Below are 16,814 nucleotides of genomic sequence, written 5' to 3' on the forward strand. Positions count from 1 at the left end.
TATAAACTTTAAAGTTTATTTACACTGTAAAATACACTGTATTTTAAGGTTTTCTATATAAAATAAAATAGCTAAAAATCTTTAAAAAATATTATTTAATACAATTAGCTATACTATTATAAAAAATATTTTTTAAAGACTTTTAGCTATTTTATTTAAGCTTCAAAAGTACTATAGGGTAGGTTATTTCTAGATGCACAGTATACTGGGACACTCACTTGTCTGGGACACTCGCTTATCAACCACGTTATTTCTTTTTAATGATTAGATATATATTCCTGCTGTTCTGCAGCTGTTGGTAAAGTCAAGACTTGTGTAATTCGGCACATTACATCCAGCCCTTGTTACAATATAACCTCCACTTGTTTTCTCTCGTGTTTCATCAATGCTACATAGGGTGTTGATTGATTTGGCATCCACATTGAGGGTTATCGCCAGCTAGGACGTTTGCGTGAGTTACCAAGAATGGACGAAAAATGCAGGCGAACTTGAAATGTATTTATATCTATTGAGTTTGATCATCTGTCTCATTTGGCGCGCGGTAATAACATTGGGGCCGAGACCCCGGATGATCACATTGGCGCGCGCTAGCGAAGTTGAGGCCCGCGTCCTATGCCCTGCCATTTTGACATACATTTCTATATATATATCCTATAGTTAATAATAAATAGAGGCAGGATGCCAACTAAGTTATCACTGTCAAACTTGCCAACTGCCTTGGAATTAAAACTTTATCTTTACTGATTCTCTTTTATATATGTTAACCTGCTAATCCGGCTTGTTAATAAAGTACCTGATCTGCTTCCAAACTCTCAAGATAGGTGGCAATAAAAACCGGCTGTATATTGCCTTATACCCCAGTGGAGTCGTCAATAACGAAGAGCAAAGGTAATTACTACAGATACTGTTTACCCAGCTAAAGCTAAATTCTAGCTATAGGTATCATTGGGGCTTTCTTATCGGACCAAAGAACGAAAAAGGTGCCAAAGTCTCTGGTATACGCCACCATGTCAAGAATCACCCTATTCGCAGCTGGATATATGAGGAGATACCTCTGTCCAATGTGCGGAGTACCAACAATCTCCTCGCTCGTATTGTCATTGCCAAGATCGAAGACGAAGGCCGGCTGGTCGACATTATTCGGAACACACCCGTTGTCCAAAACGACCCTAACTGGCGTTACCGAACATGGGTCGCCCAAGCTTTGTCCCAGATAGCTCAAGATGGCATGGCTACTGGGGCCGCGGAACTGGATTAGAAAAAGATCAAGGCGGTTGCTCGTGAATATGTCGCGAGCAAGACTGCAGCTGGAAGATATCTCAATGCCGCGGATATGGCGTTGCCGAAGCCGACATATGATATGCTCCAGGGGAAGGAGGTTGTACCTTAGCTAGCAGGATCCGTTTCTGGTTGATATTTGTTTCTGTTTCGTTCGTGCATCTGGTAGGATTGTGTTTCAGACAGGGTATTAGAACTGTATTTGGCAAGACTTCAGATATCTCCCCACCATCTTTGGCGTGTCTTCTCCATTTCAAGCTCGGCAGGGTAGGGATCAAGAAACTGAGCAATAGAACCTTGCCATGCTTGCCGAGTATGGTTCCCACACCATGCAGAAGTGTATTCCCAGTAACAAGGGTACCAACCCGCAAACTCCCAGTCAATGATACCGACGACATATCCACCGCGAACCAAAATGTTGAAGGGATTTAGATCTCCATGAGTAAACACCGCCGGTGGCCACGGGCCGTCCTGTTTACTCACCATTTCTTTTATTTCCTTCCATTCTTGATCATGCATTTGGTCCGGCTGTTCTTCTGGCCTGAGATCTTCACGTAACTATCGATGGAAATCTTGGACACACTTGAACGGCCCGAATCTGGGTCTTGACCGTGGTATGCGGGAATCGCGCAACGAACCGCCTCGACAGCTTTCTACTCCTGTGCCAGGAGGTGGCGGAAGAGCCCTCAGTTCCTGGAACATTTGCCGAAGCTGTGCGAAAATGTTGTCCAGGTCGGCATCGGACAATGTTGGCCAGGCTTCTGCGAGAGAATTTCCTTGAATGCGCTCCATAACGATAAAAGCTCGATTCTTGTAGATGAATGAGCTGTAGACAGCCGGGACAGGGATAGAAGTATTGGCGGCGACGAAGCTCATAGTTGCTGCTTCGGTAAGATGGACAAATGGCCCCGTCTTGACGATGAGGTGTTTGGAAATGGGAATACAAGGCCCATTGTGTTCGTACAAGCGCGCGGTAGTTTTAAGAGCGATGCGGGTCAGCAGGCGACGAAGTAGCGTATTTTTTATGGCCAAGGAGTCTGTACCGTCGTGTTGAGTGGCCGTTCCGTCGTCGGGAGGAACGTAACGTGTTGACATGCTGGAAGCTAACTAAGCGGAATCGCTGGCTTAACGGAATTAGAGGCGCTGCTTTATGTATGGCACGTGGCCATCAGCTTATTTAGATGAAAGCGCGCCGTGGAAGCTGACACATGGGTAGTTCAAGAAGTGACGAATAATGTGCTTAGACAGGATTAAAATTATTGCGCGCCGGTGTTGCTGATTCTACACCCCGTGATGTCCCTTGTGTATGAAGCCATCAGGTTAGTCGAAATTGCCGTTGCAAGTTTCGCGGTCATTGCACTAGCCTATCTGGGTCTTAGCTCTCCCAGCTTCTAGCAAATCAGAATTTAGCGGCCATATGCTAACTTCATTAGATTTTGGCGGTCATGCACTAGCCTAATCAGGATTTCGCGGTCAACCCAGGGGCTAGCACATCTCATCAAGCTGTAGGAGCTTCGAAACAGCCCAAATCAATCACAACTATACTTTATCTTGATAACTATGCCCGAAGCACCTGAAAAGCGCGGGCGACCACGGAAATATGCTACATCAAAGGAGAAAGCAAAGCAAGATGTCAATGCTAAACGCGCCCGACGACGGCTTCGGAACTCGGTGCATGGAAATATCCGATGTCGAGCCGATTCTCCTCACTCTCTTCAATATCCTCATCCCCGGTGACAAGCTGACATTGCTGCGTCATATTTTCCCTAGGCACTTCCTATCAACAAGTTCATGCTTTATGCAGCTAAAAGTTGGTAAATATGCACTGACGATATGCTCTCCTGATTGGTTCAGCGGTTGAAACAACAGGGATGTAAGCGCTGATGAAATAACTGCCTGCGCTGCCTAATATCGCAGGACAATTACCCCGCCCTCCTGCGACAAACATATGCTGTTCAAGTTCATTTCATCTAGAATGAAGGATAGCATCATGGTCATGCGTCAATCCAAGGACGAGACAAATCAAACGCAAGACCTGGGCGAATCCTGGTCTCCGTATAAGCCTCTGAGCCAACATCGAGATTGCACGCGGCTGTTGCGAATCGAAGCCGCTAAGGATGGTGATCCCATCACCTGCAGCTTGTTCGAAGTCATCTTCGGTGACAGGCCCAAGTTTGGCGCGCTCTCATACATGTGGGGAGATGGTCAAGCTGGGCAAACTATTACCCTCAATGGCGTCGGCTTCAACGTCCGGCAAAACCTTTGGGACGCTTTGCACTACCTCCGGAAACACGCTCCTGACACTGATTACTGGATTGACGCAACATGCATCAACCAGAAAGACATACCCGAACGGAATAGACAGGTTCGTATGATGCACCATATCTACTTCAGAGCTCAGACCGTTGTCGTATGGCTGGGAAAGAGATATGCGGAATACGAAGCAGCTTTGCCTGACTTGCAAAGACTTGGCCATGATAAACCTTCCAATGAACAATTCAATCCGGAATTGCCAACAGATTCACCCCGAACCGACTCTGCTGAACGCAGCTTCGCAGAGAAGTTGTACAATGACGACTATTGGAAGCGCCTGTGGATAATCCAGGAGATTGGGCTAGCCCAGAAGATTAAAGTATGCTTTGGAAACTCGGCGACAGAATGGAAACAGTTTACGCAGTTCATCACCATGCACAACTCTGGATCTAAAGGCCCTATAAGGTTGGAACGGCAGCGAGAGGAGAAATATACCGGGTCAAACACCTTGCTTCAGCTACTGCAGGACCATAAAGAAGCAGATTGCCAAGACAGGAAAGATAAGGTATATGGCCTTGTAGGAATGGCTTCAGACGCCCGCGGCTTTTCTATCGATTATAATAAATCAGTCTTTGAGATTTGGACCGACGTGATGGAATTTATGAATCGACACAGCCTATTTTTTGACAGGGATATCATATCCATCGGGCACCTCGTTAAGTTTCTACTCACGGGGGCGGAATGCGATCCCTTGCAGCAGATCCTGGGGCTATACGCACCTAGAGAGGTCAAGCAGAGCTCGATGAAATATGATAGTAGTCTTTGTACTCTTTTTTCTATCTTTGAAGAGAAAATCTAAGGCAAATAAACTCTTTTTATACTTTAAATATCCCGAATACCATAAGGTATATAGATTTATTTTAAAATAGTTGTTTAAAGCTATTAATAGTATTTAACTATATTATATGGTTTGTGGAGATATCCAAGTTATATTAGCCAAAGTAGACCCGGCCGTTCTATTTCAGAAGGTAATCTTCAGCCTATCAAGGCAGAGGACTTATAATGACTAGGTAGTAAAGTTTATAGCTTAACAAGGCTTCTGTTACTCCTTGATAAGTATAGACATTGCACGGCTTCTAATCTGTTATACCTTCTACGTATATATAGTATACTCAGCTGAAGATCTATCAGAGTTGCTCCTCCCAAAACTGTGGTACTATGCGTAGTACTGTCAGAGAGCAATACCATGCAATACCCACCTACCGCCAGTAATACCCACCAAGTAAGCAAAAAAAAATATTTCCCCATACGAAATGCAATTTTTCAACCAGATGTAGGAAATCCAACAAAATTAACAAGAGTGAAATAACATTCGAATTTCATTTTAAAATTAGGTGGATTTTAGTATTTTCGCAGTATTCTAACTTCACGCCCTGCCCACGTGCGTACCACAGTTAACTTTTCCTCCTCCGAATTTGGCCTCTCATGTTCTTCCATCCCTCCCACCTCGATCACATCCTCAACAGCATTTGCCCTTTTAATTGCTTTATTTGGCTCAGAAATAACACTACCAGCCACTAGAGCTTCGGCTAATGTCATAAACCTTTTATTAGGATTCAGTATCGCCCCCCTCTTCTTGCCTCTGCTCAACCGGTCAACCTCCTCCTCTAGACTAGCTATTCTGGTGCCGAGAGAGGTAATCTTTGACTCTTGAGCTTTAAACCCTCTTATTATTATAAAGTAACATCTTCTTGTTAATAGGCTCTTGTTCTTCCCCAGATCTCTGATATAGCAGCTGGTCATTGGCGTATAATCAGGGTCGACTTGCCTATCTCTGTGGCTATCTAACCTGGGCATTATTTCTTTCTTATCTAGCTAAATCTTAGGATAGAGGAGCGCTTTCCGTCGTAAAATCGGTCAGTTCCTAGTCACTCTCCAGCCTAAGAGGATATTTTTCTTTATTATACCTACTGCTTTAGCTTTAGTATAGGGCTTAATAAAGTTAACCTTATCTACCGGCGCAGAATTAGTTAGGCTGGTAAGTTTCTATAGTTCGTTTTAATAGGCAGCCTTAGAGACATTAAAGATACTATCATCCAGTGGCTACAGGCCATGAGAGCAGTGTATAGGCAAGTAATAGCAATAAACATTATTTAAAAAACATAGAGCCATCTGCTTATCCTAGATTTAGGGTCAGCGCTATCAGCGGTATTTCTAATTTAGAACAAGTAGACACCTATAGATATATAGCTCCTATGGCTATATAATATAATAAGCCTTGCATTAGGCTTATCTGCTGATTGTATTTAAGGCAGATAGAACTCCTTAAGCTACGTAACTATAATATAGTTATCTATCTAGCTATTATTAGATATAATATAATACCAGTTGGCAATTCTTTTAAACTTATCTATGAACTACTACTACTAAAAGTCTTTACCTTTAAAGATAATTCCAGGCTTTAAAAGACAGCTATTTATGGTAACTGCTTTAATAAAGGTAATCTAAGTATAAGTTTACAAGCCCTTAAGAAAGACCTTCCTCCTAGGATCACTACTGCTAATAACTAAAGAATCTAAGCCTAGCTTTTTAATAGATTAATAAGTTTTATAGGAAAAATAATTAATACTTACTAAACCTAGCTATAATACTACCCTTATTAATATTAACTATATTCTCTGACTTAATCTAACTATATTTACTTTCCTAGATACTAAAATACTAATTAATAGCTATTAAGATAAAAGAGTTAAACCTTACAGCTTCCTGGTATTTTCCTACCCCTGTCTTTGATATTAGGATAGTATTTAATAAACTTGGCTAATTAATATATACTAATATGCCTTTCCTGGCCTTACTATCTTAAGGGGGCAGTAACAGTGGCACAAACTTAACTATAGGAAGGAGCATAGCCTAAGGCCTCTTATTAAAACATCCAGGTAACTAATCTAGACTTCTACAACTTAAATAAAAGCTAAGTAGGTTAGGTAATCTTAGATCTTAGCAGTAGACCTCTCAACCTGTTAGATGAGAGTAGTTTAAGGCATAATATTTTTTTAGGCAGCCTAGTTCTAGGAAAGACCTTTATCTATAACATCTAATATAACCTAGATAATATCCTCCTATATATAAGATTATTGAGGCATATTAGAAGTAATAAAGGAAAGATAGGAAAGCAAAAATTCTAAATAAAGCTTTAGGGAGGCTGGTTAATAAGGGGGGGCATTTCAGATATTTTATATTAGTGCTATATAACTATACCATATATATCACTAAAGAAGTAATATTATAATATTTAATTCTATGTAATTACTAAGATAATAGGCATTCTCTTATAAAAATACCTTTTCTTTTAATAAAGTATTGTGTAAATGAAATTAGGCATTTTATATAGGGAAATATTTTTTTGCTTACCTTTAGGTGGTACTGCATGGGTAGGCCTATACTCAGATTTTGGCCACCGCCATGTATCAGGAGGTGCAACTAGAAGTTTAATGCTGATATGTTATCTGTATCTATGTGCCTATCTGCTATTACAAAGTGAAGCGAAGATTCAAAAGAAATGGCCATTATAACGGTCATACAGAATGGAAAATAAGGTTCCCAAATAGGCTTTGGAAGCCGCCGGATGGTAAAACATTTACCACGGGGCGAATGCTCGGCAAAGCTTACCATCGTGTCGCTGCACCCAATCCTCACTTCCAACACACCGAGGGCACCACAAAAGACCATCAGGATCATATTTTTCCTTGATTTCGCGAAGGCGGGCGTAGTTTGGTCCCCAAAATGACGATTGCCAGTCCGGTTCGATCGAGCTTGCCTTGTTTTCATGCGTTAGTAGAGTCCCTATGCTTCAATAAAGGATTGATGTCTTGCCTCGTTGAGATAGGCACCTTGAACAGGGTCGAGGTCTCTCAGCAATCCAAGCTTGCGGTATGTCATATCGTGGATCATGCTTCGGATCTCGGTTTCGTTCGTTGAGTCTGTCCAAGCTTGACCGGTGATGAGATGGACAGTTGCGTTGCGCCAGGAAGGATGAAGAGAGTTGTTGACAGATTTGGGGCTGATTGTGAGAGTACCGGACATTGAGAGATTTGGCAGGCCGTTCTGAACACTATTAGTGAGAGAGCTTAGAGAATGCAGTTTATCCTCCATCCATACCGATGGTGCTTTCTTGGTAGGGCCAATCTTCTTGTACACGGCGGCGAACTTGTCAGTTTTTTCTATGACGGTACGTCGTGAGATTAGGCGGGATGTTCTAATACTATGGCCTGCGCTGACAGATCCAATATTAGGCAAAATCTTGAGCAAACCTTGCCAGTTGTTCACAGGAAGCCTGTTCAAGGACCAGGCGACTGTTGCGTTGGAAGATCTTAACAGCTTCGCAAATGGTCGGATGGCATCTTCGTAGGTTTTGTTGGACGCTTCAAACATCATCAATGAGCCGCTGAAGGTGAGAGCTTCGGCCGAAGGAGGTCCTTCAACCGTGTAGTAGCCGTGGATACCTGCATCCTGCATGGCGGGGAACAGAGCATGGGCATCTGCGATGAACTGGTACCACTCGTCTTCCGAGGTGTGATTCTTGATACTGGTATCGAATGCTACCATGACCATTTGAGGTGCAGGATAAGCTTTGACGGTGAGACTTGTGATGACACCAAAGGTGCCACCACCACCACCGCGGATGGCCCAGTAGAGGTCCTCATTTTGACATTCATTGGCAATCACGACTTTTCCAGATGGAGTAACAATCTCTGCCTCTAGGATGTTGTCTGCACCCTGTCCGTAGTGGCCCGTAGCGAATCCGTGACCACCTCCAGTAGACCAACCGGCGACTCCAACGTCCTATAACGAGTCAGTCACCATGAAAACTTCACTAGGAATGGGAAAACTTACGTTACTGGTACCGCTAACAGCCAGAGCATTCCTGGCAGCCAATGTTTCGACCATTTCCCCATCCTGAACGCCAGCGCCAACAGTGGCAGCCATGCGTGGGCTTGGGGTGTCCTTCGAATTGGGACAGGTAGAGTTGAAGTTCTCAATCAGTTCAATGCCCTTCAAGTTGTGAGTCCAGATCCTGGCAAAAAGTCAGCATCAGCTCGGAATATTTAGTTCTGGCTACACGTACGACAGACTGCTTGACCCTAAGTTCCTGTGCGTTGTTAGCAAGTATTCTCTACACAAAGTGTCAACTCAAATTCTTTACCTTCCATCGCCAGCATGTCCCGTGTTCTTGATGACCAATCTGATGTTCTTCACCGCGGCGAACCTCAGCGCTTCTACAACATGATCCGTGGTAGTAGCGTTCACGACATAAGGAGGAAGCACGTCGTTTGAGCATCCTCGCTCGCCCGCCTCGGGGTCGCCGTAGATACTAGTTCCGTTCTTGTAGACCGGAATACAACCAGCATTCGACCACTCGCTGTGAAGGCTCGCCGGATCGCTAGAGTGAAACTTTGACTCTGGCCACTGCTTGATGACGGAATCGCAAGCCTCGGCGTCGTAGTTGGGATGAGATTTGTAGCAAACAGCGCCTGGAGGTGTATAGCGAATCAGGTGGCCGTCAATGGTGGAGTTCAGAGCGGTCCAGGTTTTGGTCGATGGCCAACAGGAATCGTCAGTAGTCTGAAGACGTCGTTAGCAACCTAATTAGGACGGCCATAGTAGACTTACGCATCGACATTGGTCTTTGGCAAGTGCACTTGAAAGGAAGAAGCCTGCAATAGCAAGCGAATATGATGGGTGCATGGTATTCGAGTCTTCTCAGAATGTCACCTGTAGGGTAGTAGGATGAAGACTAGAAGATCAATTCTCGATTGTAAGGTCTCTGTTTTATTTACAAGAGACTGAACTTATACAAAAGGTGGGCACTGACGTAATGACACCAATTACGCAGAAATACAATAGCGAAAAATCAGGTCGAATACGGAAATATCCACGAAGAATAAGTTGAGCACTCACTTGGGTGGAGCATTCGCTTATGATACACGATAAATAAGGCAAGGATAATCAACACAGCCCGTCGGCAGCGACAAATATAAGCTGCAAGTCCCGTAGGCCCCGGAATTTAGTGGACTCCGGGACTTCCGGAAACCTGTTTTTCGTTTGCTACAGGGCAAAACTGCGCTAACACGTTACTTGTTCACTCAATATTACTAATACGCGTATAGGCGGCCGCACGTAACGATAGTAACTCGTACATGCATAAAGCGTTTTCACGAAAAGTTTTCAATTTCGAAACAGTATGTTCTAACACGGGATATAGCATTATTTTCGTGAAACTACATCCTTTTCATCCGTGCAAACTGGTAGGCTCCCAAATGCCACACGGCTGCTGCCCTTACCAGGGGTCTAATGTTGTGGTATCAGATAATCAGACTAAGGACCTTCAGTCCCTTCGATGCATTAGTCCTGGAAGAATGATTGAAGCAGTAAAGGCATAGGTTTATAGTAGAATGATTATATTAAAGCGGTAAGCAAGCAGGCTTGCATAGGCAATCTTCATATGATTTCGGTATAAGATGGCCAGAGAAGGACAAGTCCAACTTTCGTGAACCGAGAGGGCTAGCTGACAAGAGCTTGGCCCAACAAAGAGGATGCTTGCAGATCCCAATCAAAAAATCCGTAATTTTCTTGGTAAAAATGGGCAGACTTAAATTGTTTTTTAAAAACTGCTGTATATGCCTGAGACGTCGGGGCCGGAAGTAAAATAAATAATCTACTTGGTATTTATCTTCTCCTATCGAGTAAACTCTGAACCCAAGACCTTGTTTCCAAGCTGGGAAGACGGGATTGGAGAACGGCAAGCATGGGCCATGACATAAGCAATAATCTAGCAGCCATACCAGGTCCCCCTTGCGCACACTTCAAGTTGCCATCAATAACCTTGCGTATAATCTCGCAAAGCTCGTCCACTACGGTCGCTTTCAACACATTTTCCACTGGGGCCCCGACATCTTCTAGCAGAGATAAAAGCATTTCGGTCATGTGCAAGCGCATCGTCAGGTACAGACTCTTAGCTATTGCAACGCTCGTCTCATTATCTGGACTTAGTAATCCATTGAAGTACCCGGGGTGGGTAGCAGAACGCGGACATTGGGCGACAAGGGATGCGGCATGCCCAAGGTTTGCAATTGTCTGAATGATTTCGTCGATAAGTGTAGCCATATTTGCTGAAGAGAGGTTTGAGCAAAGTGTAGATGTCAAAATGCGAACTTTTCCGGTCAGCTCGACACAATCTTGTATAAGCGGCTCGATTGTACGAAATTGGGCCCAATTGGTCCAAGGGCTTACAAAGTCGGTCTTCAGTGAGCTCGGGTCGGTACCTAGGAGGAAAATATCGAGTAGCTGCGCCAGGCAAAAGACGAAAGATATCAACGTCAGCTAGAGTTGGAGACTTTGCAATATCATGGAAAGATTGACTTACACGAACATGCCTATAGAATTGGAAGACACTTATGTCTATAGAGCTGTCTAGTTTTTGCCGAGTTCGGTATCGAATAAGCGCGAGTGCACCTGTAGCGTGTGGGTGGCATTTTAACCCATCTGTCTCTACCTTTCTTTCCGACCGTTGTTGAACGATGACCTTCGTTAGTTAGCATATAAATGAACATTGAGAACGATGAGGGTCAGAGAACTGACTTCGAAGAGGCCTAGGAGGAAAATGGACATCAAGATGGCGTCATTCTGTAATCGAGCCGGCTCGGCGATATCTCTCTTCAATGCAGAAACTGCGGCGCAATATTCCAATTTGGGTAGAAGTCCATATTGGTTAAGATTTGCAGACGAGTGGGCTAGAGCTGCGGCTTGGAGAGCATGCATGAAAGGCGATACAGAAGTATTGACAGCTATGAAGGGAAGGGCTACGAACACGCCCACGCTGGCGTCGAAGCACAAATCATAGTACATCCGATGAACGGCGTAAATTTGGACGTTCTGGTCAATATCCCTGGAAACTGAGACGGGCGAGGCGTGAATGGCCGATGCCGTCAAGGGCGGTGTATCTGTGTTGTTTTGTCTCAGGCGTTGCTGACGATTCACTCTCAATTGTACCTTGCGAGAAACCTGCTCGTTTTGTTGTCTGTGTATCAAGCTCCAGGTATCCGGATAACCAGGGCATACATGAGTGAGACGCTTACATCGCCCACATGATGGTTTTTCGAGATCGCACTGCATACGTGGTGTGAGAGATTATGTGTCGCTATCGCATGAAGCGCCGCCTCACCTTGACACGGCTGTCTTTGAAGCTGAAACAGCCCATTGCTGGTCGTCCGAGATTAACCATGCTCAAGGCTTGAATACATGAATTACCATAACCTGAGAGGCGGTGGTCGAACGGGGAGGGGCTTTATACGAACGAAATGTTGGTAAACTCAATTTGTGAAACGGACATTAGGATACCGATCGGGATTAGTTATGCCTCATAGTGAAACGCCACCGTAATCATCATCCCGTGCCAATCTCCACATTTTGGTAATACCTGTTGAACAGGTGCTGGGGCCTCACGTGCAAGCAGGGATACTTTAAGATTACAGCCGAAATGGTAAAACCTCTAAGGGGTAGATTTCAACAGAACACAACATGAATACACACCAATTCACATCAATGAACCGAATACACGTAATGTCTGACAATACCCCGTGCCATAATTGCCACGCTAAGCTGTGATTGTCCAACACCGTTGACTACAATATACACAACTGCACAAACCCGGCGCGCCTCCCGGTATCCCAGTATCTCAACTTATATCCTGCATTTCAACGCAAAATGTATGGGCGGGGCGAAGACAGAAGGGGTGAGCGCATTCCACCTTGCATTTCACTCCATCATTTCCTTCTTCTGAGAAGCACCTTCAATGGGGGACATCCAGACCGGGCGTCGAGACACGAAGATCTCTCCTTGAGGCTTGATGGTAGCCAAGAGCTCGGGATCATCAAAGATACCCGCCTTGACAAATTTGATACCAGGAGCAGCAGGGCCATCACGAAACACTGTAGTACCGCAGGTAGGGCAGAATGTATTCGTAACAGGGTTGCCAGCCTTGCTCAGCTTTGTGAACGTCTTCGACGGTCCCTCAAGTTGAACCAGATCACCAGGGACAACCCAATTGAGGCCATGAGTGCTACCAGATGTTTTGCGGCAATCCAAACAATGGCACAAGACCTTGCTTATACATTAGTAACGGCAAAAGGAAAGTGAGGGTTAGGAAAGTTCATACAACGGCGACAGGGTCACCCGAGACCTCGACTTTGACTCCACCACAAAGACAATGACCAGAAGACATGGTAATAAGCACAGGAAAGGGTAATTCTGCAGATGAGCTTATGCTTAAGAATGGGAGAGGTCTGATATGATTTCTTGGTTAGACATTGATCAATTGGAATGGGCTGGATAACGCGATGCCTTTATAATGAATGCCTCGTAGACATCGGGAGTAGCATGTATACCAGCCTCCTAATACCGATAAGGGTTAGGTACTGTCTGATCGCGACTAAGTGGGATAATGCACTAAACTTAATCAGTCACCTATAGCGAGGGCGGCCTCTCATTGGATGATGTAACGATGGCTTGTGTATTTCCGCCCTCGAGTTTGTCAAGTATTGGTAATGAATTGGTCGATCCCGACATATATACCCTTACTAATAAAACCTATAGCATGAACTCTATATTCAGATCGTTTTTATGCCGTATTGGACTTCTTCTCAAGCAGCCGTGCTTTTCCAAATCAAGTCAGGACTTGAACACTACGCGTTCAACAGAGTTTAGAGGCAGGCGTACTTCGCTAAACTAGCTTGATTCTGTGTCCGGTACCTGCAAGCAATATTAATCAGTATGTGTCCACCCTATTCTCTTTTGTTTTTAAACTGTCACACCGAGACGACATAAATAGTTGTGCAAGGGCCCGCGTCTTGACGATAGGCATAAGGCTGAAGGATTCCCCTCTTGATAACAATTCTAAGCCATTGCAGGCTTTCCAGGCAATGGATATAGCAATTAGATGGCATCTAGCTCTACTACAATACAATAAAAGCTTTGTATACTTACATTAGCTAGGCTACGGCAAACAGTATCAAGACATTCATTTACTATTAGAATGTGATAATATGTTGATTTCCCTTTATACATCTTGTAAGAGAGGTTCTAGGAGTAATACAAAGAGCCACAAGACACACTGGCTGTGAAAATTGAAAGGGAGAGCCCGATTCGTCAGACCAATGGAGCACTTCTCCCAATTTGCCTCGCAGGTCGGCATCACATTTGTGCCGAATGTCTACCCTCTTAATAATAGGCCCCATATATGCTGATTTTGTTGACATCTCGGTATTCGTAAACCTCATTAACCGCCGGAGACACCGGGCTATATCAAGGATTGTTTTTCTCCGCTCCACTAGCAAACTGTACACATTACCTGTTGGATAGGCAGCTATACGATGGGGTGAGTGTATTAAGATGTGGAGCAGAATGTTGTGATGTTATTAATTGTTGACTTGATTCTTTGATCAGTCCTAGCATGCATAATGTAGGCACATTCGATAAAGCTAATAGGGATCAATCCGATGTGGAGAACAAAGATAATGATTGTATTAATGAAGCATGCCTCCCGCCCCCTTTTTTCTCGCGAGGGGTTTTATGTCGTCTCACGCCCCCTCTGACTAAGGTTAGGATATCGATCTATCAGAGGTTTCGTAATGGCAGAGCTAATACCATACTTTGCAATTATATTCTCTATAAGTAAGAACTAATTGCAGATAATGGTCAGGCCTTTACGTTTAGCTCTCCGATAGTCGTATCTACAATTAAAGTGCGTTCTAAGTTCTGAGTGGTAATTAATGAATCCACGTGTCTAGCACTTGCCAACAGGTGACGCATCGCGACCGGCCAGCACTCAGTAAGCTATTTCTTCTACATCACGCAGTCTCAGGGGGGAAACCTCCCGAGCCAAGGTCTAGATTGAATTGAACAATACTCTGTTCTTCTAGATCGGATAATCTACGTAATTCCGGAGTGACATCGCACCGAGCAGGGATGCCGCGGTATCGGCGCCAGAGCGAACTGTACGGCGTCCTGTAGGTCCTTGCGGCACAACGAAGACCCAAAACTGGGTCATTTCAAAGGACTTGAAGAACAAGAATGATATTTGCCTCTTGATTTATCTGTGACATGCTTGGTGGTTGCGACATGTGTGGTGAAAGAGAGGGGAGAGAGTGAGAGATTTTTGATCAACCTGCTGATAGTGTACTTTATTAGATATTAATTAATTAAGATGACACATAAAGGGTAAGTTCTTAGTCTACTTTAGATTTCTATTTTAATATGTAGTTAACGCAATAACAGCCCTAACAATTGTTATTACCTCTCGTTGGATGAGTACCCGGCACAAGAGACATCATGCTGATTGCTTCGGCTCGCCAGTCATCAGCCTGTAAATGGCTTTGAGTAGTCTCAAAAACCATATTAACGGGGCGTTTATTAGTATATGTTGGCCAAGTCGTATGAAAATCGGATACTAAAAACACATTATAAGTTAGTTTCAAGGAAAGGAGGTGTCTGAAGGTGGTCTATAAGGTAACACGTAACTGACCATTGTGGAAGTTTGGGTTCCGCTTGGTTGCAAAGCTGATCCACATTCGGCTCATGAGTTCGGCGAGTTTGACATGTTTCTCCTTCAGGGTAGGCTCGGCTGGGAAAGGGTTTATCTCCCAGCCAAAGCCTTCCGTGTCCCTAAACGTATATGCCACATCTGAAAAGTGGGCAGCTCCAAGCGTATCTGGATCCATGTTTGCTGGTACACCGTCGAATAAGAAACTATAGCTCGGCACGTTTTCTCTAGCCCATGCTTGGGTTGCAAAACGCCTTCCAGCAGTGAATGTCATGTCACCCAGCCACAACGTTGCCTGGCCATAATAGTTGCCGTACTTTGGACCGGGGTTCGGCTTCACAGTACCTAGACCAGCTGTCGAAGGAGTATTGATTTCCTGAGCGTACAGTTGCGCCCAATGTTGGGCGACTGTATCATTAATTGGGCCTCTTATCCAAGAAGTCTTGATGAACGATTTGAAGTGCTCCTCAGTCTCAAATGAGCCCGTCGTACCCAATATTTGCTGCAGTAGAGATGTTCCCTCATTCCTCGTCGAACCAATGAGTAAAGGTACTTTAGCAAAGCGGCCCGAGTGTAAGAGCTCTTCGCTAGGTGCTGTAATTATTCCGCCATCAACAACAAATGAAGGTGTCAAGAGAGAACCAGCTTGTTGCAATAACTCAGCGGGAGCTGCGCGTAGACAATTCAGGGAGTCTTTAGAGTCTGAACAACCAGTTTTGTTCAGTACCATATTGAAATCGGCTTCTCGATCCGATATCTCACGGCTGAGAACCGGTACCGTATAGGGACCTCCACTTTGTGCGATTGCGGCATTGAAGAGACCATCGTTTCGGCCTCCGAAGGCGAGGAGATGAAATCCGACTGACATAGCACCAGCTGACTGGCCCATTATCGTAACCTGTGATGCATCTCCGCCAAAATATCCGATGTTTTCTTGAATCCAATGGAGAGCCTGCCGTTGGTCGTAAAGGGCAATATTAGATACGCCAGCCGCCTCTATTTCCAGGCCACCCAGAAAGCCAAAAGCACCGAGACGATAATTGAAGCTGACGAAAATGATTGGTGTTCCCATCTCCACGGATGTCTGCACGAGAAAGGTTCCATTGGTCCTGCCGTCGCTGGCGCTGCCCTCCTGGAATGCCCCCCCATGTATCCATACGAGCACGGGAAGTGGTGAACGCTGGGTTGCTGGCCGTATAATGTTGATGTGGAGACAATCTTCGCTGACCGGGTCTGTGACGTTTTGACTAAATCAGCCAGTCGAATATCGTTTCTAAGGCAGCGCGCTCCATATGACTCTGACTTCCGAATGCCGGCCCAAGGTTGTGCAGGCTGGGGTTTGCGCAGACGGAGGTCATTTACAGGCGGCGCCGCATAGGGTATACCGAGAAAGAACTCCTGGTCGTAGTGGCTATTAAAAATGCCACTCAAGGTGCCATTCTTGATGGTCACAGTTGGAGGGCCTCGGGGTCCTAACGAGGAAGTTGACGGCGACTTGGCGTCAACTGCAAAGACCAGGAGCAGCCATGCTATAAAACAGGCAAAATTAAACATAATTCAGAGAGATAGAGAGAACACGCCAAATGTAAGGAAAGTGTCGTACTAGCGATATGTTGACAGGAATTTCTATCTGGCGGTTCACCAATTGATCGTGGTTAAATACTTGGCAGATTTGGCAGCGGGA

The 16,814-nt window shown here is 44.7% G+C and overlaps 8 protein-coding genes across 8 annotated transcripts; 2 read left to right on the forward strand and 6 right to left on the reverse strand.

The window, feature by feature from the left end:
• Window positions 1–160: 160 nt before the first annotated feature.
• Window positions 161–1,258, forward strand: FOBCDRAFT_140264 (uncharacterized protein; the record flags this gene model as incomplete). The annotated part of the gene is made up of 3 exons (XM_059608082.1): window positions 161–178; window positions 818–888; window positions 940–1,258. Coding segments are annotated over 3 exons (408 nt in total), but the record flags the coding sequence as incomplete, so codon positions are not given.
• Window positions 1,259–1,390: 132 nt separating this feature from the next.
• FOBCDRAFT_295764 (kinase-like domain-containing protein) lies at window positions 1,391–2,373 on the reverse strand (the record flags this gene model as incomplete). The annotated part of the gene is made up of 2 exons (XM_059611868.1): window positions 1,391–1,826; window positions 1,860–2,373. 2 exons carry the CDS (start codon window positions 2,371–2,373, stop codon window positions 1,492–1,494), a joined length of 849 nt encoding a protein of 282 aa, XP_059465329.1. The 3' UTR covers window positions 1,391–1,491.
• A 535-nt stretch (window positions 2,374–2,908) lies between these two features.
• On the forward strand, window positions 2,909–4,390 carry FOBCDRAFT_139468 (heterokaryon incompatibility protein-domain-containing protein; the record flags this gene model as incomplete). Its single annotated transcript, XM_059608046.1, has 3 exons — window positions 2,909–3,092; window positions 3,133–3,151; window positions 3,196–4,390. The coding sequence occupies 3 exons, from the start codon at window positions 2,909–2,911 to the stop codon at window positions 4,388–4,390; spliced, it is 1,398 nt and encodes a 465-aa protein (XP_059465330.1).
• A 2,781-nt stretch (window positions 4,391–7,171) lies between these two features.
• On the reverse strand, window positions 7,172–7,357 carry FOBCDRAFT_140141 (uncharacterized protein; the record flags this gene model as incomplete). The annotated part of the gene is made up of 1 exon (XM_059608077.1): window positions 7,172–7,357. A coding segment is annotated over one exon (186 nt), but the record flags the coding sequence as incomplete, so codon positions are not given.
• Window positions 7,358–7,377: 20 nt separating this feature from the next.
• Window positions 7,378–9,279, reverse strand: FOBCDRAFT_186231 (uncharacterized protein; the record flags this gene model as incomplete). The annotated part of the gene is made up of 5 exons (XM_059608618.1): window positions 7,378–8,376; window positions 8,428–8,608; window positions 8,660–8,683; window positions 8,738–9,065; window positions 9,201–9,279. 5 exons carry the CDS (start codon window positions 9,277–9,279, stop codon window positions 7,378–7,380), a joined length of 1,611 nt encoding a protein of 536 aa, XP_059467494.1.
• Window positions 9,280–10,260: 981 nt separating this feature from the next.
• Window positions 10,261–11,815, reverse strand: FOBCDRAFT_140000 (uncharacterized protein; the record flags this gene model as incomplete). The annotated part of the gene is made up of 5 exons (XM_059608072.1): window positions 10,261–10,856; window positions 10,958–10,967; window positions 11,173–11,534; window positions 11,670–11,700; window positions 11,756–11,815. The coding sequence occupies 5 exons, from the start codon at window positions 11,813–11,815 to the stop codon at window positions 10,261–10,263; spliced, it is 1,059 nt and encodes a 352-aa protein (XP_059465331.1).
• Window positions 11,816–12,348: 533 nt separating this feature from the next.
• On the reverse strand, window positions 12,349–12,814 carry FOBCDRAFT_164653 (Mss4-like protein; the record flags this gene model as incomplete). Its single annotated transcript, XM_054705527.1, has 2 exons — window positions 12,349–12,693; window positions 12,749–12,814. 2 exons carry the CDS (start codon window positions 12,812–12,814, stop codon window positions 12,349–12,351), a joined length of 411 nt encoding a protein of 136 aa, XP_054561502.1.
• A 1,944-nt stretch (window positions 12,815–14,758) lies between these two features.
• FOBCDRAFT_227513 (Alpha/Beta hydrolase protein) lies at window positions 14,759–16,782 on the reverse strand. The gene is made up of 3 exons (XM_054705528.2): window positions 16,434–16,782; window positions 15,113–16,377; window positions 14,759–15,037 (listed from the first exon to the last, which is right to left on the reverse strand). Exons 1-3 carry the CDS (start codon window positions 16,682–16,684, stop codon window positions 14,868–14,870), a joined length of 1,686 nt encoding a protein of 561 aa, XP_054561503.2. The 5' UTR covers window positions 16,685–16,782; the 3' UTR covers window positions 14,759–14,867.
• Between the last annotated feature and the right edge of the window lie 32 nt (window positions 16,783–16,814).

The sequence above is a fragment of the Fusarium oxysporum genome, chromosome VII (genome assembly GCF_013085055.1).
Source record: "Fusarium oxysporum Fo47 chromosome VII, complete sequence".
Taxonomy (NCBI): domain Eukaryota; kingdom Fungi; phylum Ascomycota; class Sordariomycetes; order Hypocreales; family Nectriaceae; genus Fusarium; species Fusarium oxysporum.

Excerpts from the sequence above, each read along its gene's own strand:
- FOBCDRAFT_227513 (XM_054705528.2), bottom strand. The coding sequence starts at position 16,684 with ATGTTTAATTTTGCCTGTTTTATAGCATGGCTGCTCCTGGTCTTTGCA. Across the intron at positions 16,378-16,433 it reads CCTTGGGCCGGCATTCGGAA|TCAAAACGTCACAGACCCGG; the intron begins GTCAGAGTCATA and ends TGGCTGATTTAG. Across the intron at positions 15,038-15,112 it reads GAACCCAAACTTCCACAATG|TATCCGATTTTCATACGACT; the intron begins GTCAGTTACGTG and ends ATGTGTTTTTAG.